This window comes from Pituophis catenifer, unplaced genomic scaffold, assembly GCF_029215685.1.
Source record: "Pituophis catenifer annectens isolate HBS135680 unplaced genomic scaffold, rPitCat1.0.hap2 SCAF_2, whole genome shotgun sequence".
NCBI classification, from domain to species: domain Eukaryota; kingdom Metazoa; phylum Chordata; class Lepidosauria; order Squamata; family Colubridae; genus Pituophis; species Pituophis catenifer.
In genome coordinates this window covers 139,899,577-139,925,967 of record NW_027256882.1, presented here as the reverse complement: position 1 = coordinate 139,925,967, position 26,391 = coordinate 139,899,577, and the positions used below count along the sequence as shown (strand labels likewise).

The window sequence follows — 26,391 nt, the reverse complement described above, 5'->3', positions numbered from 1 at the left end:
AATTAACTTTACATTAATTTATTCCCCATTGCCTTGATAACATTTAATATGTTTATAAGTTGCTAGCAAGAGATCGCCAGGTTGCTGATATATAACTGGTTGTTCCAAAATACATTTGCTTGTTCTGGAAAAGAATAGTTCTTTCTGAACTGTCTTGTGGGGCCCGAAACTGTTCTGAACTTAGTAATGCCTATGATGTTCAATGGAGCACTTGTATTCTAAAGTAAGCATTTCCTATTTAGTTTAGTGTAGGTAACAACCAGGACTCTTCCAGTGGGTTTTAAGAACTCTTGGATGCATTATATCTTATGTGTGGAGTATGTATGCTAAGAATGAAATGGTTGTGAACTCTGAGGAGAAAAGAAAGATTTAAAAAGAAGCAGATGTCCCTGTAGTAAAGAGAAAAAGCTGCATTTAAAAGATGTGAGAACTTGACAAAAGCAAGAGGGCAGATTTCTCCCAAATTGATTTCCAGATATGCTGGAGTTACAGTTCCTAGAATTCCTAGTCTTTTGTGTTTTTCGTTGCCTTCAAGATACCACCTTGATATTTCCTGTTTATAATGCAGTCTTTTCAGCAGTCCCAAGAAGGTTCCATACCTGTTTCCACTCTGATTCAGGTGACTCAGGATACAGACGAATCCCCAAATGGCCTCAAGGAGTCAAGGAATCGCAGAGTGCTAACAACCAACTGTCAGAGTGCTAAGAATACAAATCCTTCCATTCCCCACCAGTTAAAACCAAAGAAGCTTCTTGGATGAGAAGCAAAAAGTTTTCAAAGGGGAAAAAAACCCAAGAAAGTCCATTCGTCTTTTTTTAGGGGGGTGGGGAGAAGCACCTTTGACACAACTATGACCTGGATGATTGTGTATCACCATAGACATTTTGCCTTCAAGACAGCTTTTATTTGTGCCACACATGGAAAACTCCCATGTAGTTTTCTTGGCAACTTTTTGGGAAGTGGTTTGCCTTCTTCTTCCTAAGGTTGCGAGAGAGACTGGCCCAAGATCACTCAGGGGGTTTTGTGTCTAAGGCAGGATTCACACTCTTCTGGCTTCCAGGATGATTCTCCCCTTTCATCATGGTTAGTGAGAATTCTGGGTGCTGCGATCCTAACTCATGGAGGACACCAATTTGGGGGAAAGTTGCTATAGAAAGCTTCTTAGGATATTGCTTGCTTCCTATGAAACAGCAGTGACCACATTATCTAAGAATGTAAAATTGCTCTAAATAATACCCAAGTGAAACAGGAAATATTCCTAAACTGTTTGGGAGGGCAGGACTGCCCCTTTTAAGTCTACTTCTTTCCCTATAGTTGCTTTACTTATTTAATAAATCAGAACAGATAGTAAAAAGTAAAATTTTAAAATAACAAAAAGGAAAAAATGACACCATACTGCAATAATGAATGCCATGCCTCTATAGATGTGGGTATCTATATAACCATATATGTACGTTTTACTTAAAGGCGTATTTCTTTCTAAGTTCAGTTCTTTTGACTGTGTGACTATGAGAATCCTTTTGTTTTTAAATTCTCACTTTCCCGGTTTTTACTTTCCATCATGCCAGGATGTGCTGTTTGCTGGGATTATTATTTGATTTTCTTTTGGGACAAGAGTTCCTTTTCTGCTTATTTCATAGTATGTTGTTGAACTTCATGGCGTAGATCAAGAAGGTTTGCAAGATGATTCAGGAATGCCATAATAATTATCCTTTCTGGCAAAGATGATTGGAAATTAGACTTCTTGAGGCCCGTGCTTAAGAATGAGCGTGTTCTCTAGATTAAAGAAGCACAGAATATATATGCAAATATGGCAGAGGCCATAGGCACGGGAGGCCTTCCTGATTTTCTCCTTGAAGATGTACAGTAAGATCACATGGACAGATTCCTTTCTAGCCTTAGTTTCTTCCTCCCCTTCAGGAGATGAGGAGAAGCAGCTAGACCATGCCGTCCTGTTGCAAGTGATAAAGGAACAGCAGGTTCAGCAAAAGCAACTCTTAGATCAGCAGGCAAAATTGTTAGCAGTGATTGAGGAACAACACAAAGAGATCCACCAGCAAAGGCAAGAGGATGGAGGCGAGGAAAAGCCAAAGCAAGGTAACCCACCCACCCACCCCCAATACATAAGTATTGTAGAAAGTTGCTCGTGGACCTGTTATAAAGTCTGCTCAGAGAAATGTCCCTTCTCCAGTGCCCTCTCCAAGCAATAGGTTAAAAGCTATCTTAATTCTGGAAGCTTCAGGGTACAGCCTATTAAAAGCACAAAGACAGACATCAGTTAAAAATAATTAAAATTATTAAATAATTTCGGCTCAGATTTAAAACCCCAAAAATTTAAAACACCCAATTTAAAAATCATTACATTGATAGCCCGGCCTGGTGGAACAGCAGGGTCTTGAGGGCATAGCGAAATACACGGAGGTCGGAGATCTTACGCATTTCCGGGGGCAGTTTATTCCACAGGGCAGGGGCTCCCACAGAGAAGGCCTTCCCCCTGGGGGTCGCCAGCCGACATAACTTGGCCGATGGCACCCTGAGGAGACCCTCTCTGTGGGAGCGAACTGGCCGGTGGGAGGCTGTTGGTGGCAGAAGTCGGTCTCGAAGGTACCCAGGCCCTATGCCATGGCGCGTTTTAAAAGTGGTGACCAACACCTTGAATCGCACCCGGAAGACCACTGGGAGCCAGTGCAACTCGCGCAGGAGGGGTGTCACGTGGGCACAACGGGTTGCGCCCATAACCACCCGCGTGGCCATATTCTGGACCAGCTGGAGCCTCCGAGTGCTCTTCAAGGGAAGCCCCATGTAGAGAGCATTACAATAGTCCAGCCGGAAGGTGACAAGGGCGTGAATGACCGTGTGCAAGGCATCCCGGTCCAGAAAGGGCTGCAACTGGCGAATCAGGCGAACCTGATAAAAAGCCCCCCCTGGCCACGGCCGTCATATGCTTTTCTAAAGACAGCCATGGGTCCAGGAGGACCCCCAGATTGAGAGCCCTCTCTGTGGGGGGCAGAGATTCACCCCCAATAGTCAGCAATGGCACCAGCTGACTATATCGGGATGCCGGAAGCCACAGCCACTCAGTCTTGGAAGGGTTGAGTCTGAGCCTATTTCTCCCCATCCAGACCCGCACGGCCTCCAGGCAGTGAGACATCACATCAAGGGCATCGTTGGGGTGGTCTGGGGTGGAGATGTACAGCTGAGTGTCATCAGCGTACTGATGGACTCTCACCCCAAAGCCACGGATGATCTCACCCAGCGGCTTCACATAAATGTTGAACAGAAGGGGCGAGAGGACCGACCCGTGCGGCAGTTCCCATGCGAGGCACCTCGAGGTTGACCTCTGCCCCCCTGCCAACACAAACTGCGAACGGTCGGAGAGGAAGGAGGAGAACCACCGCAGAATGGTGCCCCCTACTCCTAACCCCCTCAACCGTTGCAGTATGATACTATGGTTGATGGTATCAAAAGCCGCAGAGAGATCTAATAGGACCAGGACAGAGGAGCAACCCCTGTCCCGAGCCCTCCAGAGATCATCCACCAATGCGACCAATGCTGTACCCCTGCCTGAAGCCCGATTGGTACGGGTCCAGATAGATAGCTTCATCCAGGTGCTTGCTAGGAGTTGGGGAATTAGTGAAGTAGAAGGAAAATGATATTCGAGTCTGAAATCTCCATGCACCCCAGCACTTGTTTCAAAACTATAGGAAGATTATAAACTATAAAACAGAAGGTACTGCTTAAGACACATGCTTACATCTTATTTATAATTTTACAATTAATGCAGTAATTTTCGTAGTCAGATGTAGTGGGGAGGGTACTGAGTGACTCCCCAAGGGCCTCTGGGTAAACTTGTTTTGTTGGTGATAAGCGTTTTCTAGTTTGCTAAATTGCGTATGCAGTAACTGAGAGCTCTCCACTTCTCTTTGCAATAGAAATCCAGCTGGAACATGGCCTAACTTTGACCAAGAGTAAAGAGAGAGATCACCTCGACAACAAAATTGAAAATGTTCCAAAGAATATACCAAACAATAACCTGGGTCATCCTTTGCATCTGCCCGAGAACCAGCCCCAAGATCCTGATGAAATTAAAAGACAGCAGGACACTGGTCCAGGAGATTTAAAGCCTATACAAAACAAATTAACTGAAATTCCTCCTAAAAATCTTATGGCTCAAATAAACGATGATGAGAAAATTGTACAACACCAAGCTAATGCAAACCACAAAGAGGAGTTTGAGTCAGTCAGGAGTGATTCACAGATAGCTAGGCCTGATGGACCCCGCCAGGAAAAGCAAGCCAAGGCTGAAGATTTGAAAGGGCAGGAGATTCAAGTGGCAGACAATGTTGAGAAAAGAAAGGCTGTGAAAAGGGCTGAAAGCCAAAGAGAGATACCAGAGGTAGCCAACATCCATGGTGCTGAGGGAAAGATTCCTCATAGAGCTTCTGACAGCGAGTCCCTTGCCAAGGAGGTCAAAAAAGACTTCCATGACCCAGACATTCCACTTAAACCAAAGATTGCTAATAACATACCAGAGAAATTAGAGGTCCAGGAAACTGTGAAAGGTAGGGAAATACCTTTGGACCAGGTTGACAGATTACAGGGCCAGGGGGCCAAGAATAAAGAGAGGACGGCCACTGGAGCCCATCATCCACAGCTGAGTAATGCCAATGATCAAGGGCATGATTCAAAGAGAGAGCAAAGGATCCCAGAGAGCTTGCAAGAAGCTGACAGTGACCATATCTTACAGGCAGACATAGTTAGGCCTGAGTCCAGGGATTATGAAAAGGCCAAACCCAACAGAGACCTCAAGCTACAAGCAGACCTGGACCTGCGTCGCAAAAGGCGAGATCTGGAAGAAGAGGTGGGAGGTGTAATATTTGGACTTAACCCCGTCCCAGATGTGAAAGTCAATGACCTCCGTAGTGCATTAGACACTAGGTTCAATCAGGCAGCAGAAGGTGCCCAGCAAGCTCTTCACAGCCGACAGATTAAACAAATACCAGAGGGAGAAGAAGAGGCGTGAAAGTCTCCACACTCTGAGGAAATGTAGGAATCCACCACCTGCTTAAAACTGTCTGTTACGCGGCTAACTGCCATCGGTATATAACCGTTGGCAGCCCAGGTCAACTGGCTCGATCTGAACTGAGCCCGTGACTGAACATTGTTCGCTCTGGAGGAAAGAGGAATTTCCATGCTGGCAGCCAATTTCATTCTTCAAAATGGTCTCCTCACGCTGCTGGTAGCTTGTGTGCAAAACCCAAATTCATCTATTTTCTGGGTTCTGAAAACGCTTTACGCTCGCCATCTTTCCAAAGAAGCATGTACATTTTTATTCCTGCTCAGATACTTTTAATTGTTTAATTTCTGTGTCTAGGATTAGTCTGTTGACTTATCTGTTATTTTATCTCATTGGAAAATCCCTTTATCGGGTATGTGGACGTTATCCTCCCTTAAATTAATGTTTGGATTTTTGTGTTCTGCCGTTTGCTAAATGGGTTGATTTGGCTTTTGGAAATGGTTGCAAGAAGATGAAAGAAGTTCTGTAAACGTCTGAAAAGGGAGCATCTCTTCAAAGATAAATTCTTAATATGGACTTGATTGCTAACAAGTGCATTTTTACGACTTACAAACTGCTCTGATCTTCTTCAACCAGGTCCAGTATTAGCAATAATAAAAGTAACCTTTTTCCTTTCATTTTCATGAAAGGACTTTCATTTTTGGTTATCAAAATATAGGTCTGTTTTAAAAAAACATACCTGTCTCAAGTGCATTATGGAACCATACTGTGTATAAAAGCCTTGCAAGATGCTTGTTTAAATGCAATTATTTCAAGGGGATGCTATCAGAGTAGGCCATCTACCTCTTTCCTCCGTTTTATGAGTGCATATAGGGTAACTTAAAGCTTGTCCCCCTACATCCCTTCCAGTTTTTTGGGAGACTCTAGTATGTGAAATTTGTTAGTCCTGTCTTAAGAGTTGGCAAGCTTTGACATTTTAACACAATTGATTTGTTCTAGGTGTCCTTAACCATCCCAAGGATTGTGTTAACAAATGATACAGCAAATTTAAGCTCTTGACATTTGATCGTCACTAATATCCAAAGATATTTGGAATTTGGCTATAAATGGTTAACTATCGAAGTCAGTTATCAGTTTAAGTTCTAGAACAAGAAGGGAAAAATAATAAAGCAGATGTAGCTTGGCCTACAACATGAAATTGAGATGGGCCGCGGGGAGGGGGGGCAATGCCATTGTCGTATCTTTCCTGTCAAGTGTATTTGCTATATTTCCATTCAGGGAGACAGAAATGTGGCTGGTACCACTTGACTATTGCAAGGGGCATTTTTCCTTGTTACATTGTTGTAACTTTTCCTCAGGCATCTCATTGGTCCTGTTTGACCATCATATTAAACTGTGATTTTAGGTGATTGTAATAAGCTACAAAGGGCCTTTATCTTACCTATAATTCTCCTCCCAAGCCTCCACCACCAAAGGCCACATGGTGTTTGGAAGCTTGAGCTTCTGTTTGGTCAATTAGTTTTCAAAAAAAATTATGGTCTTTGTGTATCAAACTATGGTTAGCGCTGTCATGGCTCAACAGAAACTAGATTTCAAACTCCTTGCAAGCCATATTTGAGAACAATATATGTGTGGTAGATTCATTATCATTGCACTAAACCAGGAATAGCCAAGCTGATCGTTTTAGTCATTTTGGACTACAAAACCCATACACTCAATCAGCATGACCAGTGATTAAAGGTGTTATAGCCCCAAAAAAACTTGAAAGACATCAGCTTGTTTACTGCTGGGTTTAATTGTGACTGAGAGCAACATTTCCTAACCCAAAATCCCCAGATGTTTTGCTATTCTCTGAGTTGGCTGGGCATCTTGGTATTAAAAAGGTGGAGCGGGGGGAGTTAGTTGGGGATAGACAGATTAGTATGATATTCCACACAACCATTGAACAGTGCTGCCCAAAGCACAATTACGGTAGTTTGTGGTTGGATCTCTGTTACTTCAGTATGTAAATATGATTTATTTTAAAAAAATTTGTAAATATCAGTCAAATTGCTTTAATGCGAAGGGCTGTGAATGCCCTGTCATGCTTTCTCTGGCCACAGTGTGACCGTCTGCTATAATCGAAGGACCAAAGATACTTCTGGCATTCCTCCACAGAACGACTCAAGTTTTTAAAACAATCCATCTCCAAGCAATTATAAAAAAAGACACAAGACTGAAGGCGGCAGCCCTGGATTTCATCTGGAATCCTTCACTTGCTACCACAGCAAAATGTCCAATTTGCAGTGTTGTACAATGACCAGTCCCAGGGATTATGGCTAACCTGCACAAATCAATAAAAAAAAAAACCTGAAGCATTTTACCAGCCTTTTTTTTTTCTTATTGGAAATAGCTGTTTATACAACACAGGACCAGCAAGACTGCTTAGTTGCAGACAATATACACGGTTGAGGAAATATCTGTTGATCTTGATGCACTTTCTAGCTTTTACACTCTGGTTTCATTTTGGATGCCATCAACAAAACTAGCTCACTACTAGCTTCAAGTAATATTATTAATCACCCTCATGAAAACTACCGTACTTGTTCCCAGCCAGAGTACAATCCAATTATTTTCTAAGACATGGTCATAATGAACTGACAGATTTGTAAAAGATACTGATATATGATATTTAATACTTTCATAAACTTTTTTCCTACAAGGGCAGTGTCCCCCCCCCACCCTCTTTTCCCCTCAAATCAACTAATGTTGGTCCATTGGTTGCGACAGGAATTGACCAATGAACCAGCTTGTTGCCTGAGCCTGACATTATAGGCCAAGAGTGACTGGCCCAAGATCAGCCAGCCAGTTTTCATGCCTAAAGCAGGACTATAATTCACAGTTTGCATCTTTCTAGCCTGGGGCCTTAATCACTAGACCAAACTGCTTCCATTTAATATTTTCACAAACATATATTAATACAAAGATAAACATTTGTGTTTTGTGACCAAAGTTGCATTCTAGAAATCCACCTAGTTGATATTTGTCTCTAGATCTGAGCACAGTCCGACAAATCCCTTAGGAGTTTTAGAAACTCTGGAACCTTAACATGGAGGCCTAGCGTTCCTAGCCAACCAAGAGGTACAGCTCTGTCCCAATCTTCATATTATTACTATTCAGATTTTGAGCTGTTCCGTGGAACCTTGGCACATATACGCAAACACATTTTGGTCCTTAGGCAATTTCACTGATTAGATTTTTTTCCCCAAAGCTTTAGTGAGGAAATTCATATTCTGAAGGGAAATCAAATATTCAAAGTTGCAAATATCAGGATTTTTTATATACCATAACTGGATATTTTTGGGTAAATGACCAATGACTGTTAGGGAGTTGGCCACTCTGGGCTTTCTTTGCCCCAGATTTTCAGGAGCTGGAATTAACAATATAAAGTAGCTTAAGCAAGATCTACAGAAGTATCTTATTTTATTCCTGTAAATAAGAAGGGAATTAGTAAATCCTCAGGGCAAAATTGGTACAAGCAGCTAATTTAACAGACATTCCACTGATAGGAAAAGGCCGCTGGTATATTAATGTCATATTTTACCAAAGGGAACCTGACATATTTGCTAATAGAAATTCTAACATTACAAAAATCTGAATTAAATGGTATTTATATATTTTCTGGCTTTATACTTCTCAGCCTTGAACTTTGCCTCTTGCCACTCTGAAAAATTATACTGCTCATCTCGTTTAAATTAAAACCCCGACACACTTGAGTTTTACATTTAAAAAAAGTTTTCCAGAATGCGCTTACAGTACATACATGCATAAATTGAAAAGCCATTAGCTCTTGGCACATTGGGAAATATTCCATTTCTGGACCTCAATATAATGACAGATGGAAAAGTTCTTTATTCTTCGGTGCTGAAAACAACTATAAATCCCAGATTTGCCATCAGTATCCATTTCAAGTCTTTACATTTTTTTTTGCCTGCAAAGAAAGATCAATTTTGTTAGAATAAATATTAAGAATTATGTAAATATATTCATATCAATATATCCTGTAGCATAAGGCCAATGAGATTTTGAAATGGATCAGTTGTCTGCTATCATTCTTATAACATTTAACATGCAAAGCAAATATGGTACAGGTAGTCCTTGACTTACAACCATTCATTTAATGATCATTCAAAGTTATAATGGCATTGAAAAAAAGTGACTTATGACCAGTTTTCACACTTAGAATCGTTGCAGCATCCCCCCAGTCATGTGATCAAAATTGGAGCGCTTGGCAACTGGCATGTATTTATGACAGTTGCAGTGTCCCGAGGTCATGTAACCTTCCAAGCTGGCTTCCGACAAGCAAAGTCAATTGGGGGAAAATCAGATTCACTTAACTGCTGTGATTTGCTTAACGATCATGGCAAAAAAAATGTTGTCAAATGGGGTGCAACTCACTTAAAACTGTTATGCTTAGCAATGGTGGTTGTAAGTCACAGACTACCTGTATATCTAAATACATAGATTCTCTTAACTTCCATATTAACTGGGATGATAAGTTTGTCCCAAAGAAAATCACAGTTTTTTTTTACTCTAGTAGTTTCTTTTAGAAGTTTCTTTGGTCAAACTAAGATATTAACTAAATGAACAAAATCCCATGATAGCACCAGTAGGTTTCAGATAAGTTCACATGTTTCTGTTGGGTAATGTGGTTTTCTAGCAGCAGGACTGATTAGCAGACCTCTTACCACCCCCTGAATTTCAAATACAGGTAGTCCTCGACTTACAAACATTCACTTAGTGACTGAAGTTACAACGGCACTGAAAAAAGTAACTTTTGACTGTTTTTCACCTTTACGACCATTGCAGTATCCCCATAGTGATGTGATCAAAATCTGGATGCTTAGCAACTGATGTGTATTTATGACGATCGCAATCTCCCGGGATCATGTGATCCCCTTTTGTGACTTTCTGACAAGCCAAGTCAATGGGAAAGCCAGGTTCACTTTACAACCGCGTAACTAACTTAACATCTGCAGCAATTCACTTAACAATTGTGGCAAGAAAGGTCATTAAATGGGTCAATTATGGTCATAATCCAAGGACTATCTGTATAAACAGGTGCCTTCTTACAAGTATGAAGTTTTTGGAGACACTGAAAGACACTACAGCCTAAAAGCTGTAAAAATGTATAACAGACAAGAAAGAACAATTCAGTGTGGTAATCCTAAAAGAAAAGAAAAGTTCTAGCAGCTGCTGATGTTATTTACTACTGAACTTCTTTTCAATTTGTAGGTGCTATAATTTCTTTGCAGCAAGAGTAAAATAAGGGGGAGGGGGGAACTTTAATGTCCTATGCCTGTAAACTAGGATTGTTTCCACAATTTCTTGATCAGCATTCTACATTTCCAGCTACCAAAAATAGAAAAGAGGACAACAGCACATGTTTTATTGTGTATTTACTGTATATACCTCTTTATTTAGAGCATGTTTCGCTCCTAACCGGGTCCCAAATGAAAAGTTAACCATGTGAAATGAAAAACAAAATGCAAACAACTCACAGCCTCTGTGAAGCAATCCATCAGCATTGCAAATTCCTTGGCACACACATCCTTTTTCAAGTTTCCATGTTCGGTAGTATTGGAAGCAATACATTTGCCATAAACTGAGGCCTGCAAATATCAGCTCTAATTAGATGCAGACTGCAAGGCACATTAAAACTCTGGTAAGCCCTAAGCAAGTTTTATCTTTGTAGGCCTTTACTGCAGTAATGATTCAGGTGCTTAAGAATACAAAGATATAACCAGAGACCTACAGTATATTCTTCAGTAAGTCACAAGGAGTTAGTCAAGTAAGTACATACGTAATAAATATCTCAATTTTAGGATATATGGAATTTTATTTTACTGTTACTTTTCACATGCCCTGGTTTTGCAGTTTTTTGTTTGTAGCTTAAAATATTTTCACAAACAACAAAAGTTTAGTAGACCCTAGGCACAGTGCTTATGAGATACCATGGACATAATAATGTACTATTCTGGTCTGGGTATGTATTTGGTTTTTCCAATTTGTTCCACTTTGGCTTTTAATTCACCTAGAGATTTCTAATCTCTGCCAAACTTTACTCAAAGGAATAGGATTAACTCATACCATTCTGTCTTATTCAGACCTTACAAGACAATTCACCCTGATAGGAGGATCTGTTCCCCAGCACAGCAAAGGCAAATTATGCAGTGCTCTCCCTTTAAAAAAAGGGAATACATACAAATACATGCTTGCATGCAAGAGTTCAGAAAGGGACCGGATCCTGAACAGACAGCAGTCACACCTTGAAAGACCAACTCACACTCACTCACTCTCTCTCTCTCTCTCTCTCTCTCTCTTTTTCTTTCTTTCTGACGTTTATTTATTTACTTCCTTACTTTTGGAACTTATTATATGGCTGCTTCACATAATGACTTTAGGCAGCTCATTAATCCATAAAAACAGCGATAAAACAAAAGTACCCTTCCCTTTAGGTTCCAGACCAAACAGCCTCCCAATTCAACCCCATCTTGATCCAATTGTCACAGCAACGTCTGGAAGACTAAAAGGGTAGAAATCTCTCATATAGGCGGCTAATCCAATGTAATGGCCAGAGGTGTACCTTTGAGGGCCCATCAACTGACATTTAAGGGAGAGAATCTCGAGTGGATCTATCTATCTATCTATCTATCTATCTATCTATCTATCTATCTATCTATCTATCTATCCTAGTAGGATGGGCACAGAGGGGCAGTTCTTCCAATAATCCAGCTTTGGGCCATATACAGTGTATTAAAGATGATGGTAACCAGCACTTTAAATTGCATCCAGAGAGTAACTGGGAGCTACTGCAGCTTACACAACTGAGGTGTTAATCAGGTGCAGGGCACCCTAAACTGTGTGGCTCTGCATTCTGAACCAGTTGCAGCTTCCAAATGGTCAAGTGCAGCCCCATATAAAGTGTGTTGCAGTAATCCAAATGGGAAGTGACTGAGGTATGAGTGGGTGCAATTGGTGCACAAGATTAATTTGTGTAAAGTCCTCCCCTCCAGCACAGCTGGAGCAGAGTCACCTGCTTTCCAGGAGGGCCCTAAATGTTACCCCATCCAGAGTCAGAAATGTCAACTCTCTGGTCCAATGGGGGCAGTGGGGAGGAACACAAAGACCCACAACTCTTCTGTCTTGCTAGGGTTGAATTGCAGTCAGCTCCTCCCCATCCAGGATCTTGTAGCTTCTAGGGCACTGAGCCACCCTTTAAACAGCCTCACTTGCCTAGCATGGAAGAGAAGTAGAATTGAGTATGAACAGCATACTGATGATCCCAAGCCCCATGCAGCTTAGATCTATAATTCAATGTTTTTCAAACTTGTCAACAAACATTCTCTTTTATTAGTTAAACTTGTCAAATTTTAACATGTGTAGGCTTCAACTCCCACAATTCCCCAGACATTATGGGAAATTCTGGGACTCCATAGCTGGAGAATTCTGGGAACTGAAGTCCACACGTCTCAAAAGTTGAAAAGTTTGAAAAACACCTGGATGTTAAATCGGAGGCAATTGACACTCTTTACTTCCTTCCCGTCAGGAACGCAACCCATCTAGCTTCCCTTTCCTATATTATTATTGTTGTTGTTGCTGTTGTTATTACTGATCATCATACAGTCAGCCAGATGTTCAGACTGGGTTTGGCATTTTTGTTTACCTATCGAGTCCTTACCAAGGACCTGGGATAGGCAAATTTGGATGTTTCACAGTGTTACAGGATGGAACTTGTTATTATTGTTTATTATTATTTATTATTACCGTATTATCTCTTTTATTCATTAAACATGAAACTCAGCCAACTGATTATTTAAATATGTGTCACAAATACGATTGACTGGTGCTAATGGTTGATACGGGTTGCTGCCAGCGTCCTAGATATCAACCAAGTATCTTCTTAAAATATATGATGCTCCGAGTAGCACAGTTTTTTGCAGTTCCGCTGGTGTTAGTGCAATTAATTTTATTATTATTTACTTTTGTTCATTAAACATGAAACGCAGTCAACTGAACATTCAAAAATGCATCACGAATACCATTGACTGGTGCTAATGGTTGATATGGGTTCCTGCCAGCGTCCAAGGTATCAACCAAGTACCTTCTTAAGATGTACGATGTTCCGAGTAGCGCCGTTTTTTGCAGTTCCGTTGGTGTTATTGCAGGAAGCTGCAATTTGTTGATGTATCTTATAAAATTCTTGGATATGGTACCAAGTGCCCCAATGACAATGGGTATCACTGTTACATGTTTCTTCTATTATTATTATTATTATTGGTTAATCTTTAGTGAGATTCACAGCCTTTGAGGCTGGTTAATAGCTCAGCAGCTCGAGTCCTAACCAAGGACCTAGGAACTGTTAAGGTATCGTCGGAGAATGTAAGCTGTTCCGAGTAAGGTGGTTTTTTGTAGAGTCAAAATGTTCAAGTCCGGCAAATTTAGAATTTCTAAATAGCGGGGTAGCCCTTTGGGTATTATTATTATTATTATTATTATTATTATTATTATTATTATTATTATTATTATTATTATTATTATTATTATTAAATTATTATGCCATCAAGCCATTTTCAAGTCCTAGCGACCACACAAGCAGATTTGCTCCAGGACGGTTTCCCCTAAATGCTGAGCGTGTGGATTGAGGCGACCGGGATGCTGCCCCTGCAATCTGCCCCTTCCCTACCTGCTCCCCACAACTCGCCAGCAGCTCAGGGAAGCGCTGCACCCTCGCTCGGACGCGCTCCCAGACTGCTCGACTGGACATATTCGGAAGAGTAAAAGCCAGCAGCCTCCCCAGTTATCGGCTGGGCGCGGCCATCACCAGGCTCGAAGCAGCTTCCTCGAAGCAGCGCTTTCTTAACCGGCCTTCGCCTTTCCACCATCGGCCTCCAGCCGGGCCTTAAACACGACCCCGCTTTCCCAACTGGGGAAACGGCTCCACGCTCCCTCTCCCCTGATTGGGTCCCGTTCTGCGCCAGAAGCTTCCGATTGGACGAGAAATGGAAAGCCGCGGGTCTTGGCTCTCGCCGTTCGCTGGCGGCGTCTGATGACGACGGAGACAGCTGTTTGCCGAAGCACGTGATTGGCTGGATCGGGATAGGGTCGCCGTTCGATTGGAGTATCTGGCGTCCCAGGAGGCGGGGTGTTGAAGCATATGGCTGAACCCGGAAGTCACCATGGCGGCTGTCCCTTTGCGAGATCGGCTGAGTTTCTTGACTCGGGTTAGCGTGGATAATGCGATACCTGCTTAGGGACGGGGCGCGTGGAGATCTAGAGTATTAATTTACCGTAAAATCTCTGCGGTAGGATGGAGGTCAAGAAGGCAGATGAAGTTATGATGAAGTTTTTTTTTTCTAGAGATGTATTAGATGCTTCAGTTCTTTTGATAGTTCGATACTTTGGCATTATAAGGCAGTGAAGAAAATACATATGGATTATGGACTATTTTATCAGTGCAAGGTGTAGACGTGGAGCTTGTATGTTGCATGCTGCGCCATTGAAAAGGCTTGCAGAATCATTCTCTCCATGGAGGCTTGTTTCTTTGTTTTCAATAACATCAGGCCTTGATTTATTTGTAAAGCATTAAAACATATGATATATTTACTAATACTGAAATAATGCAGTCTATAAAGGGCTATGAGACCAGAAGCATATGTGAAGTGGGATAAAAAATAAAGACACCAATTGTTTTCATCCCAACATCAATACTTTATTTTTACAGATGCTATGCTATATGTCAGCAATACAATATTAGTGGCTTACAGCGCCACTTCTTCTCTGCTTTATACTGCTACCAGAGAATTTAATTGAAATAAACATTTTTTGAAGAAGATGGATAAATTATACTAGCCAGATAATAAGTCCAGCAAGGGACTAGCCACAAGTGGTGATAGTAAAGTTCCACTTAGCAGTGCAAACATAGGATGACACCTACTTGTAAAAAGAGGTGTTACTAGCTGCCTCAAAAATAACCAGTGATAATGTGAAGTGATGTCAGCCATTGTGCAGGGAAGTCACATTGTATTAGGTTAAGTTTGTTTGAAATGAAATAATCATTTAAGCATTTGGAAGCAAAGATTTTTCTTCTGTCTGCATTTGGAGATGGGGTTTTTTTTGCCCATTTTGGGCAGAGAAAATACAGGCTTCATTCTTTTCTTATACCAACTAAAATTTATAAAATACATTTGTAAATATTGTAAAATATAAAATACTTTTTTCTACTATCAGGGTATGCCATATTCTATTACAAAGAATGAACTCCGATAGTAATGCTTCCTTATTCGTGAAATGATACTATTAGGCTACCTGTATTTTCTCATTGCTATGTCTCTCTGTACTGCCTCATAGTGCCGTTGATTGTAGATACTAACAATTATATATTAGGAAAAAGTGACTTTTTTTGCATATGTGTGTTCTTTTCTTCAGCTACCCACTCTAATCAAAGGCACCTCAGATGATGAAGTTCCATGCCCAGGTTATCTGCTTGAAGAGATTGCCAGTATCCTTTGATCTTTAGAACAATTGGATGATCTGTATGTGATCTATTCATGAAATAATTTTAGTTATACAGTACTCACTTTTGTTAATAGCAAAAATGTGTGGCTATAACAGAGCCTAATACATCTAATGTTCTGGAATCTTGCAACAGATTGGGAGACCAGCAGCTACATTTTTTCAGTTGCATTCCCCCATCTCCTTAATTCCATACCTATATACTAAAAACCCATTGTATTAAAAAAAATCTTATTGTTGCAATACAAGAAATGTAGGACTTGGAAGGCAGACTGGCACAAAAGTTTAAGTGATGCTTGTCTATCAGTTCCTTTATTTTGCTAAAACTTTAACATAAACTCCCAGAGATCTCCCATGAATCAACAGGAAGCAGTCACTGTCTTCTTGAATACCTCCTCAATCGTCTTCAGAGCAACTCATGCCATATCAAGCTAAAGGTAAAAAAGTGGCTTGAAAGAATGTGGCCAAAACTAGAGTTGCTCTTTGGAGTAGGCATCCTTAACTTTGAAACAAAAGCAAAGATTTATATTTTTAAATCTATTTTCACAATCCCAACTTAGCTTCTGCATTCTTAGGTGCTTAAGATCCTGCTCTATATGTGTACCCATGGCTCGTCACCTTTCCTTCTGCAGCTTAAGAGGAATTCTTCATTCATTCAGGAAGCCATAGGTAGGTCAGAGATTCCAACAAGAATAACTATGTCTTCCTAATAATAGTTATATAATGTTCGTTCAGCACCTATGTGATCTCTTTTACACAAACTGAAAAAAACAGCAGCAGGGTTAATGTTATTGTCATACATTACAACTGAAGGGTTTGATACTGAGAAAAGATAGGTTTGCCTAAGGCTAGTTAGTAAGTGTGGGTCTTGATTCACAGATCAAATATAACTATTAGTTATATAACCATCAGGGAATAGGTCCCACTGATCTCCTGGGTTAGGCATAGCAATAGCAACAGTGCTTAGACTTATATACCGCTTCATGGTGCTTTACAGCCCTCTCTAAGTGGTTTACAGAGTCAGCATATTGCCCCCAACACTCTGGGTCCTTATTTTACTGACTTCGGAAGGATGGAAGGCTGAGTCAACCTTGAGCCTTGTGAGATTCAATCTGCCAAATTGCTGGCAGCCTGTGATCAGCAGAAGTAGCCTGCAGTACTGCACTCTAAGCACTGCGCCACCGCGGCATACATGGAAAAATTGACACTACACTAGAAGCAAATGGGAGAAAACAATTTTCCTCTCTCCAGATCTTGTCATCAGTAGTCCATGAGAAGAACAGAGCTGTCATTGTACTATCAGTTCTAAAGTATCTTTCCCTGCCAAGAAGACTGCTCCAATAAAATAAACATTTTAATTATTTTAATTTTTCAGATAAGTTGAAGGTGTTGCTCCTAGTGGACAACTTTGACTATGGTTATCTCTCTTGCTCACTTTATTTTCTATGGCAGAGGGAAGAGGGAGGTGGTGGTGGATTGGCAACTATTTCTGGGTATTTTTCCCACGCACATTTGCATGCATAAAACCTCATTATTCTACATCAATATGAAAGTCACAAGTGATCATTATTATATAACTCTTTGTGATTGTGGTACTTAGGAGCCATGGTGGCGCAGTGGTTAGAATGCAGTATTGCAGGCTAACTCTACCCACGACCAGGAGTTTGATCCTAATCGGCTCACGATTGACTCAACCTTCCATTCCTCAGTAAAATAAGGACCCAGATTGTTGGGGGCAATATGCTGACATTGTAAACCGCTTAGAGAGTGCTGTAAAGCATTATGAAGTGGTAGATAAGTCCAAGTGCTATTGCTATTACTTTCTTTGTTGGGGGCATGTTTTGTACTAGGATTGTTGATATGGAACTTGTTGTATAAGATATTTTTTCACTGCTGCAAAACAGACTCAGCTGCTTTGGCTGATGCTGTTTTTAGGATTCTATAAGGAGTGAAACCTATGCAAAGCATGCATGGATTCTGCTCTTTTGCTGCCTCACCATCTCTCTCCTCTACCTTGTAGGATTCACAGGGCCTCCTGATCCACTCCATGGCAACAGCTTGTATCAGAAGGTGCGAATGACAGCACAGGTGAGTGACAAGACCCAATTATGAGATCTCAATACTCTCAAAGCCTACTATGTAGAAGGGCTTTCTGTATGACCGTTCATCACATTGCTCTTTGCTTGCCTCTCCCCTTGTAGGACCTGGCAGGCACTTTATTTTCAGATGTGCTGTTGCCTCAATGTGTTAGTCAGCCACCTAAAGAGCTGCCTTCATCAGGTAAACCAATACTGCCAAGATAAGACCGTAATGCCTGTGAAGATCCCCTGTATGACCTTTTGCAGTTAAAAAAATATGTTCAAAACCTTCTGCGCATGCGCAGAGGGTAAAAAACACATTACTTCCTGGTTAAAACCAGGAAGTAACGACACCCGGGCGGGTGGGTAGAGCCTCGCGCTGCCATCGCTACCGCTTCTCCGAACCACCTGCCACAATCGCTGCCGGATTGCCTGATCCGGTCCGAACCAGGAGCATTTCACCCCTGATGTACAATCTGGTGGTTATTTTCTGAGAGGAAACAGTTCTCAAAATATCTGAGCCTTCTTATCTCAGTGGCAGTTTGTGACCATTTCTTTATTTGAATGAATAGAATGTCAATGGAGTTTGGGATAGTGGTTAAGGTGCTGGCCTAGAAACCAAGAGACTGTGAGTTCTAGTTCTGCCTTAGGCAAGAAAGATAGTGGATGACTTTGGGCCAGTTCCTCTCTCTCGGCCCAACCAACCTCACAGGGTTGTTGTGGGGGAAATAGAAGGAGGAAGGAATATTAGATATGTTTGCTGCCTTATTTATAAAATAATGATGGTAGAATAAAAATAATTGCTGATAACGTTATTTTAATATGATGCTGAGAAAGTGGAGAAAAGCACGTGAGCTGCCTGCAGCAGCACCATGCTGGATTCAGACTCCTCTTGTAAAGTTCCTTTCATGTCTCTCTTCCTAGGTATGGGAAATAGGTCTAGCCCCCATGGCTCCCTCGAAGGCTTTGGTTTTGAAAAGAACAGCTCTGGTAAGCGTTGGGTTCAAGAGCTGAGGGGACATGATTTTTACAATACCCGCAGCTCTTTTGGCAAGAACCTGCCTGCCTGCCTGCCTCCTACCATATTTCCCCGAAAATAAGACCTCCCCCCAAAATAAGACCTCCCTGAAAATAAGATCTCCCAAAAAATAAGCCATCCTTGAAAATATTTAAATGCATGTGCAGCCAGTCCCCGCCATTTCCTCTGGTTAGGGTTAGAGAGACAGAGCTGGAAATCAAATAAGACAGCAAGAAGATCCCTGTCTCGCTCCACGGGCCCCAAAATAATAAGAACTCCCTGAAAATAAGGCCAAGCGCTTATTTTGGGGTTCAAAAAAATATAAGACAGGGTCTTATTTTCAGGGAAACACTGTAGTCTTCTGCTTCTTCCACTTGCCTCCAGAACTTCGCTATTTATCATATTCAGAACCTTTCCTCTCCTGATTCCTAGCCGTATCCAGCAGTACTGATTGGGCTCAAAGCCACTCTGAGCACTAAAGCAAGTCGAGCTGTTCAGAAGAAATCAGTTGAAGAAATTACCAGAGAAGAGACACTGTGGTTTCACCTGAAAATTTTGTAGTTGGGAAGGATAAATTTGTTTCGTTATGAAGCACAGAAATTTCAGCAGTTAACACATGCCAATGGAGATATAGCTACATAGGACATAATGTCAAGGCTAGAGAGGGGAACCCCTGGAAAAAAAAACCAGAAAAATTGGGGGGAGGGGGGGATGGACAGACAGGTTTTTCCCCAATTTTTTCAGCTTTGGTAAAAAATGGGGTAAAACCTGTTTTATCCCCAATTTTTCTGGTTTTTTCCCGCCCTTTTTATCTCTAGTCAAGGCCCTTCTTATTTTGGACTCTGTGGCTTAGACCATCTCTTTTCTGAACAAATGGATATAAACTCATGCCCATTAGAAGTTATTTTTTGTGTTTGGCATTTTTCTCCCCCATAGTTACTTCCCTAAATGTAACACAACAAACATTGAATTTGTATAAATGGTTTCCTTTTATGGCTTTTTCAGTATCCCCTGGCAAAAGTCTGCTGGCTACAATCCAGAAGGCAGCTGAGGTGGTTGCCAATGTGGTGCTTCCTGGTCAGGACCTCCCATGTCCCCCTCAGAGGGAGATGGCGGACAATGCCTATGAGCCAGTGATGGCACCTTCCTCTGGCAAAAGCCCCGCCTTACTCACTAAACCACCAGTAACCCTAGCCAAGAAGATGCGAGGTAGGAGGCATCTTCCATTCATCTTCCATTTAGATGTTAAACCTTGTTGTACATTGCTGTTTTTGAGAAAAAGAAAAGGTATATAGGTAGTCCTTGACTGAAGACCACAATTGAGCCCCAGATTTCCATTGCTAAGCAAGACAGTTGTTAAGTGAGTTTTGCCCCGTTGTACGACCTTTCTTGCCACGGTTGTTAAGTAAATCTGGCTTCCTCATTGACTTTGCTTATCAGAAGGTCACAAAAGGTGATCACATGAATAAATATGAACCAGGTGCCAAGAGTCTGAATTTTGACCCTGTGACCATGGAGATTACTGCAACGGTCCCAAGTGTGAAAAATGGTCATAAGGTGTTGTTTTTTTTCAGGGCCATTGTAACTTTGAATGGTCACTAAATGAACTGTTGTAAGTCAAGGACTACCTGTAGATAATTACCATAAGTGCAGAGAGAGGGGGGCATTTCATGGTCCATATACGTTTCCCACCTAAGTGCTCCTTGGCAAACCCCTAAGTCAACATCCACATATTTTCCAGTGTTTAGTGGTCTAGTACTTTTAAACTAATTTCTTCGTATTTTGTTTGGGAGTTGAGGGTGATTTCAGCTGTTTTGGATTTTTTAAACGCCATAACTGTAGTCATAGGTTGTCTTGGACACAGGGGTTTTTCTGGCTGGCCCTGCCCGCTTTCTGAGTAACACCCCGCTATCATTTGGTGGCCTTTTGCTCCTGAAGTACAGGAAATGTTGTTGAACATATTTCCTAAACTCAAACCAACCTTGAGGCACCAGTTAAGGTTGCCCGACTCCTTGTAGATTTTGAGGCAGAGCAAAACAGGTAGTCCTCGGCTTACGACCACAATTGAGCCGCAAATTTCTGTTATTAAGTGAAACATCTGTTAAACGAGTTTTGCCCCATTTTACAACCTCCCTTGCCACAGTTGTTAAGTGAATGACTGCAGCCGGTAAGTTAGTAACCCGGTTGTTAAGTGAATCTGGCTCCCCCCATTGATTTTGCTTGTCAGAAGGTCGTAAAATGTGATCACGTGACCTTGGGACACAGAAACAGTCATAAAATGTGTACCAGTTGCCAGGCCTCTGAATTTTGATCACATGATCATAGGGTTGCTGCAAAGGTGATAACTACGAAAAACTGCCGTGAGTTGCATTTTTCAGCGCCGTTGTAATTTTGAACAGTTACTAAACGAACTGTTGTTAAGTGGAGGACTGTCTGTAGTGACGAAGGAATGTCTTTCTTGGCTTTGGAAGAAGTCATTCAGTCCTATCACCCGGTTCCTTTGCAAATTCTCTCGCAGTGAACCATCAACCTGGGCAAGCAGGAGGTGGGTGGGAGGACCTGGACACGGGGCTCAGCTCCCAGAATTCCTTGCAAGAGAATAGTGACCCGAGCAGAACTTCAGAATCCGGCAGCAAAGCAAGCAGTGATAATCACTCCAGCGCCTTGGAGCCAGGCAGTGCTGCTGACAGGTAAGAGAAGCAGCTGGGGGAGCTAATGGCTGGGCCTAAGCCAAGGGGAAGATAGCCGAAAGAGAGGTGATTTTTTGGGGGTACAGTCTTCTCTTGACTACAGAGCTCGCTGGAGAACTTTGGGCTAGTCATTATCTCTCAGCCCAGTACTCACTCGGGTGGTGGTGACAAAATGAAGGGAGACACCCGATCCCCCTTCCTTGAGAGCTTCCAGATGAAAAGCATGTTATGCAATTAATAAATACATGTTCACAATGCAGAGGTCGGTTGGAAAGTGGGATCTCTTGTGAGGCAGAGGAAGGGAAGGAAAAGAAGTCTCAAGGTTAATTTCTCCCCAATTGTTTTTAGGATAGAAGCTGAAAACCTGAATGATTGTCTTCAAGAAATGGGTCTAGTCACTGGATTAACCAGGGGCTCCAAAGTCTTCCTGACTCGTGAGGAAACCCAGCACTTCATCAAAGAGTAAGAACCCCACATGCTCTCCATGTCCCAAAATAGGGCTCATCCCTGTTCATTCCCACTTTTTCTGCACTCCTAGATAGTGTATGGCATCCATATACTTACCTTTATCTTTCAACGACTTTGTATCATGTTTTGTAAATTGTTGCAACTTAGTCCTTTTTGTCCAGGGCTGAAGCAGAAAATCCCAATGGACTCTGGCCTCTGTTTATTAGAAGTACAAATAGTCCTCAATTTATAATCACCATTGAGGCCAAAATTTATATTGCAAAAGTGAAACGTTTGTTAAGTGAGTTTTGCCCCATTTTACGACTTTTCTTGCCATATATGTTAAGTGAATCACTGCAGTTGTTAAATTAGTAACACGGTTGTTAAGTGAATCTGGTTTCCCCATTGACTTTGCTTGTCAGAAGGTCGCATAAGCTGATTGCATGACCCCGGGACACTGCAACCGTCATAAAAGCGAGTCAGTTGTCAAGCATCTGAATGTAAATCACGTGACCAGGGGGATGCTGCATCTGTCAGAAGTGTGAAAAATGGTCATAAGTCATTTTTTTCAATGCCATTGTTAAGTTTGAATGGTCACTGAGCGAACTGTTATAAGTCGAGGACTACCTGTACAACAAATGAGTAACTTGCCATCTTGGCACTTCATAATGATATTCCACCTCACTTTGTCCTGCCTGATTTTCATATGAAGAGATGAGAGATGAGAGAAGTTTCAACTAAATAGAGCGCACATCTCCTTCTGAAAGATCTCTGCTGGCTGCGTAAAACGGTCACAGACATTCCCCTTTTGCATAGGGTTGCTTGGGGATCTCCCGAGATCTTGGAAAAAGGGGTGGACCTTCTTCCTTGCCCCACCCTACAAAATTGTTTCCTTTTCTTCTCTCCCTTGTTGGGTTCTATGCTATCCCACTGCACAGGTGCGGACTGCTGAACTGTGAAGTCGTCTTGGCTTTGCTTAACCAAACTCTGAAGGACCCCAGTGAGTGCATCTGTATGGTGAGGAAACTCCTAGGAAACTATCTACTTCAGCAGGTTTCATTAAATCTACCTTCAGTTTGGCAGTTAAGCATCGTTTTCTGAAACTGCAGCCATAGAACTCCGTTTTTGGCAGCTGTCTCCTTTAGGGCTAACAGCAAGGGTAGGATTTCTTTCTTATCAATTTTATCAGTATACTCATACTAGTGTAATGTGGAACAACAGCTGCCTGGGCTTATTCATTTTTAGGGCAACACATTAAGGAAAGGCTCAGGCTTGTGTTCCTCATAGCAAGCCTTTTAATACTATCACAACAGGTGGCAGCATCTGTCTGTCTTTAGCTGATTACTGAAAAGTTAAGCAATTAAGCTGATCTCAAAATTCAATACTTGACTGGTAGAGTGCGAAGGCTTGCAGGCTAGACTGAAGAAAAAAAATAAATAAATCTCAGAAGGCAACAATGACCCCTCTCCCTTCTTCTGCCATTGTGGCTATGTACTTTTGGAACATACCAACCACTTGTCTCCCTAATCATGTCCCTTTTTTTCTTCCTTCCACAGAGGGCAATGTGTGCCATCTCTTCCCTTATGTGTTCTGACTTGCTCTCCCAGGATCATATCTTTGCTGTTACCCAGAAACACTTGCAGGAACTTAGTGAAGGGAACCCAGGCTGTGTAGCCAACAAAGCAACAAAGGTAACTCCTGTTTTTGAAATGTCCACTTTCTAGAACACCGGGCTGTATGTCCCTTGGACTTTGGCATTATATGGCATTTCTGCATTCTGAATAGGTCTGTGTGGATTGCCATATAGCAGGGGGTGTCAAACTCAAGGCCCGCGGGCTGGATTCGGCCCGCGGGGTGCTTAGATCTGGCCCACAGGGCCACCGTGGAAACAGCAAAGGACTGGCCCACAGTGCCTCTGCCAGCAAAAACAGAGCTTGGGAGAGCTGCTGGCAGAGCACTCGGGCCACCACATGTATCCCTGACACAAGTGACGTCTAGCTGGCCACTCCCACCCGGCCCCCTAGGTCTAACACAACCCTGATGCGGCCCTCAATGAAATTGAGTTTGACATCCCTGGCATATAGTGTGTGATTGCGTGTGTGCACCTTTGTTTTGATTCTGCAGCTTTTCAGTGGGTAAGGAATTGAATAAAAAGCCAGTTTGGTCCAGGTATACTGGACCAGCTGCAGAAAAACCTGAGTCCTAGTCTTGCTTTAGGTGCAGAAGCCAACATGATAGCCTTAGACCAGACACACTCTCTTAGGTCTAGGAAGAAGATAAGGGCAAACCACTTTGGAAAAGGTTGCCAAAAACAGCAAGAATTCACTCATCTAGCCACCAAAAATCTCAAGATTGACTTGAAGGCAAGGAAACAAAAAAAAATGAATATCTTCTCTCTCTATTCATATTTAATATACTCAAGGAGACTTTGCTTTGGAGGTGCAAGCATCCTAAAAATAGTTTTGCTCTTATAGGTAATGCACATTTTAATAGAAGCAATAGCATTCACTACAAATGATGGTTTGAGTTTCAGACACACCCATACACACAAGGCTAACGCATCACAGACAGTGCTTGCCTCTCAATTAGTAAAATGAGAGCACCTAGTGCTGTAGCTTTGTTGCAACTAAACAGGGATGGATTTCATAGTCCCTGGATGGGAGTCTACTGATACATGCACTTTCCAAGCTAGATACTCAAACTGAAAAGAAAATAATGTAGATCATGCTGTCCTAAAGGAATTCAGCCCTGCTTGTTGTTTGAAAGGACAGATTCTGAGGCTCAAATACTTGGGCCACCTAATGACAAGAGAGGACTCATCGAAAAAGGTCCTGATTTTGGGAAAGACTGCAGGCAAAAGGAGGAGAGAATAGTAAAGGATGAGATGGTTAGATAGTGTCATGGATGCAATGAACATGAATTTGGGCAAACTCCAGGAGACAGGAGAGGTCAGGGGAGTCTGGCGTGCTATGGGCCATGGGACTGCGTTATCAGACATGACTTAGCAACTGAACAACAACAACAAAAGACTATGCCGAGTGAAAATAAATCCAGTGTGGGAAAGTGTCTGCAAGTTCCTTGAATGTGGTTGCCTTCTTAAGTGTTAGATGGAAACTCTTCTTACTACCATTGCCCTTGTTGTTCTTGTCAAGTTCTTTTTTTCTCTTCTATCCCACTTAAACAGATATTGCGTCAGTTTGAAGCCCTCTGCCAAAGCCATTCCATTTCCAAGAATCCACCGCCAGTCGCTGCCTCCTGTTTGTCTGCCAAGACCACCTTGGAGCATGCCGATGACCTGCTGACAAATACGGTGCCCTTCTCAGAAGATTCCTTCCTGAAGCCCATTAACCTGTCGCTGCAGCCCTCCCAAGCCCCTAAGCTCATCACGAGTAACATGTTCCAACCAGCAGGGCAGATGCCAGAGTCTCTGTCCTGTGGCCAATTGGATATCCTGCCACCTGATCTCAGCCAGCAGAGGGCAGAAGGCAGACTGCCAGACTCTGACCCCCAAGAAGAAAGGCCCCCAAGGGGCGATCCAGATGGCACCGTTTCTTTATTTGCTGGCATGGAACTAATCGCACCTTCAAGCATGGCACTAGCAGCATCTGGGCAGGGTTGTATTTCTCCAGTGCCACAGACAGCATCTCTCTCTGGGAATACTAGGGATAGTGAGGACAACCAGCAACTCTCTGCATTTCCCTTCCTTCATGTATAGCACTCCCCTGATGCAATTTTAATTGTGGGGAAACTGAGCAACAAACCAACTGTCTTTCTAGCTCTTTTCATCCTGGAATAGAGTGGAGAGAGAGGCCTTCTTGTAGGATAAGCAATTGGTCTAGTGAGGGGCTGCTGTACATTACAGTAGTTTTACTGATCTTACCAGGAATCCTTATCCTTGACAGATCAGGAGGGGGAAAGGCTGGTTTCTTGTCATTCTATTCTGAAAAAGGTTAAGGTTGATATGTCCCACTAATTTATATTCTTACTGAATCATCCGTGAGAATGAGAGAGAAGACTTGAACCCTTGCTGCTGTCTCTTAAATGGGTTATTATTATTGAGTGGAGAATAAAGGCAATCATACGTTCTCCTGAAGAATTGGTTCTTATGAAAAATGCTACTCTCTTTCATTACTAAAATTGAGTTCCATTTTATATTATTTCTTCCTGCAGATTATGTTATTCAGGCTGCATCACCGCTCTTATCTCACTTCTTTCCCTTGACAGAGGCAGCTCCTCACTTGAGGTGTTAAAACTGTCAAAATTCTTAAACCTGGAAAAAATTAAAATGAATTGGAAATGAACTGGAGGAGTTTGCCTACTCCCTACCATTTTCTGTTCCTTGTTCATCTCACCACAAAGTATGAAATAAAGCAAAATAGGGACAAAATATCGAGAGAAGCCCCATTTTCCTTCTCTGGGACTTTGTGACAGTTCCAGCCACTAAACAAGGGGACAATCTTTGTCAATGCTGTCATCCTTAGGCAACATAGCTAACTGAGGATAATTAGTTAATTCCTTCCAACCTTTACTCTATTGGCTAGCATTAGAGTGTTCACACAACATGCTAACACTTCTTGCCTAAATCAA

General features: G+C 42.0%; 3 protein-coding genes across 5 annotated transcripts in view; 2 read left to right on the top strand and 1 right to left on the bottom strand.

The window, feature by feature from the left end:
• The window catches only part of SLC38A10 (solute carrier family 38 member 10), an 84,414-nt gene extending 77,600 nt beyond the window's left edge, over positions 1-6,814 (top strand). The window contains exons 15-16 of the mRNA XM_070937697.1: positions 1,921-2,097; positions 3,933-6,814. Of these exons, the coding sequence (XP_070793798.1) occupies positions 1,921-2,097; positions 3,933-5,023 (1,268 nt within the window). The 3' untranslated portion in view covers positions 5,024-6,814. The remainder of the gene's footprint in view (positions 1-1,920; positions 2,098-3,932) is intronic.
• A 16-nt stretch (positions 6,815-6,830) lies between these two features.
• Positions 6,831-13,999, bottom strand: NDUFAF8 (NADH:ubiquinone oxidoreductase complex assembly factor 8). 2 transcript variants are annotated; one of them, XR_011600023.1, is made up of 4 exons: positions 13,743-13,999; positions 10,558-10,668; positions 8,820-8,987; positions 6,831-7,340 (listed from the first exon to the last, which is right to left on the bottom strand). XR_011600023.1 is itself a non-coding variant. In XM_070937698.1 (3 exons), the coding sequence occupies exons 1-3, from the start codon at positions 13,821-13,823 to the stop codon at positions 8,964-8,966; spliced, it is 216 nt and encodes a 71-aa protein (XP_070793799.1). In that variant the 5' UTR covers positions 13,824-13,999; the 3' UTR covers positions 7,749-8,963. The 2 variants fall into 2 exon arrangements, 1 of the variants encoding a protein (XP_070793799.1); XM_070937698.1 differs by lacking the exon at positions 6,831-7,340 and having other exon boundaries at positions 7,749-8,987.
• A 211-nt stretch (positions 14,000-14,210) lies between these two features.
• On the top strand, positions 14,211-25,956 carry TEPSIN (TEPSIN adaptor related protein complex 4 accessory protein). 2 transcript variants are annotated; one of them, XM_070934714.1, is made up of 13 exons: positions 14,211-14,280; positions 15,485-15,557; positions 15,917-16,008; positions 16,147-16,240; positions 17,592-17,659; positions 17,773-17,851; positions 18,574-18,639; positions 19,673-19,876; positions 21,186-21,357; positions 21,706-21,819; positions 22,743-22,821; positions 23,361-23,495; positions 24,989-25,956. In XM_070934714.1, exons 1-13 carry the CDS (start codon positions 14,236-14,238, stop codon positions 25,517-25,519), a joined length of 1,752 nt encoding a protein of 583 aa, XP_070790815.1. In that variant the 5' UTR covers positions 14,211-14,235; the 3' UTR covers positions 25,520-25,956. The 2 variants fall into 2 exon arrangements, with proteins under 2 accessions (XP_070790815.1, XP_070790816.1); XM_070934715.1 differs by lacking the exon at positions 19,673-19,876.
• The last annotated feature ends 435 nt before the right edge of the window (positions 25,957-26,391 follow it).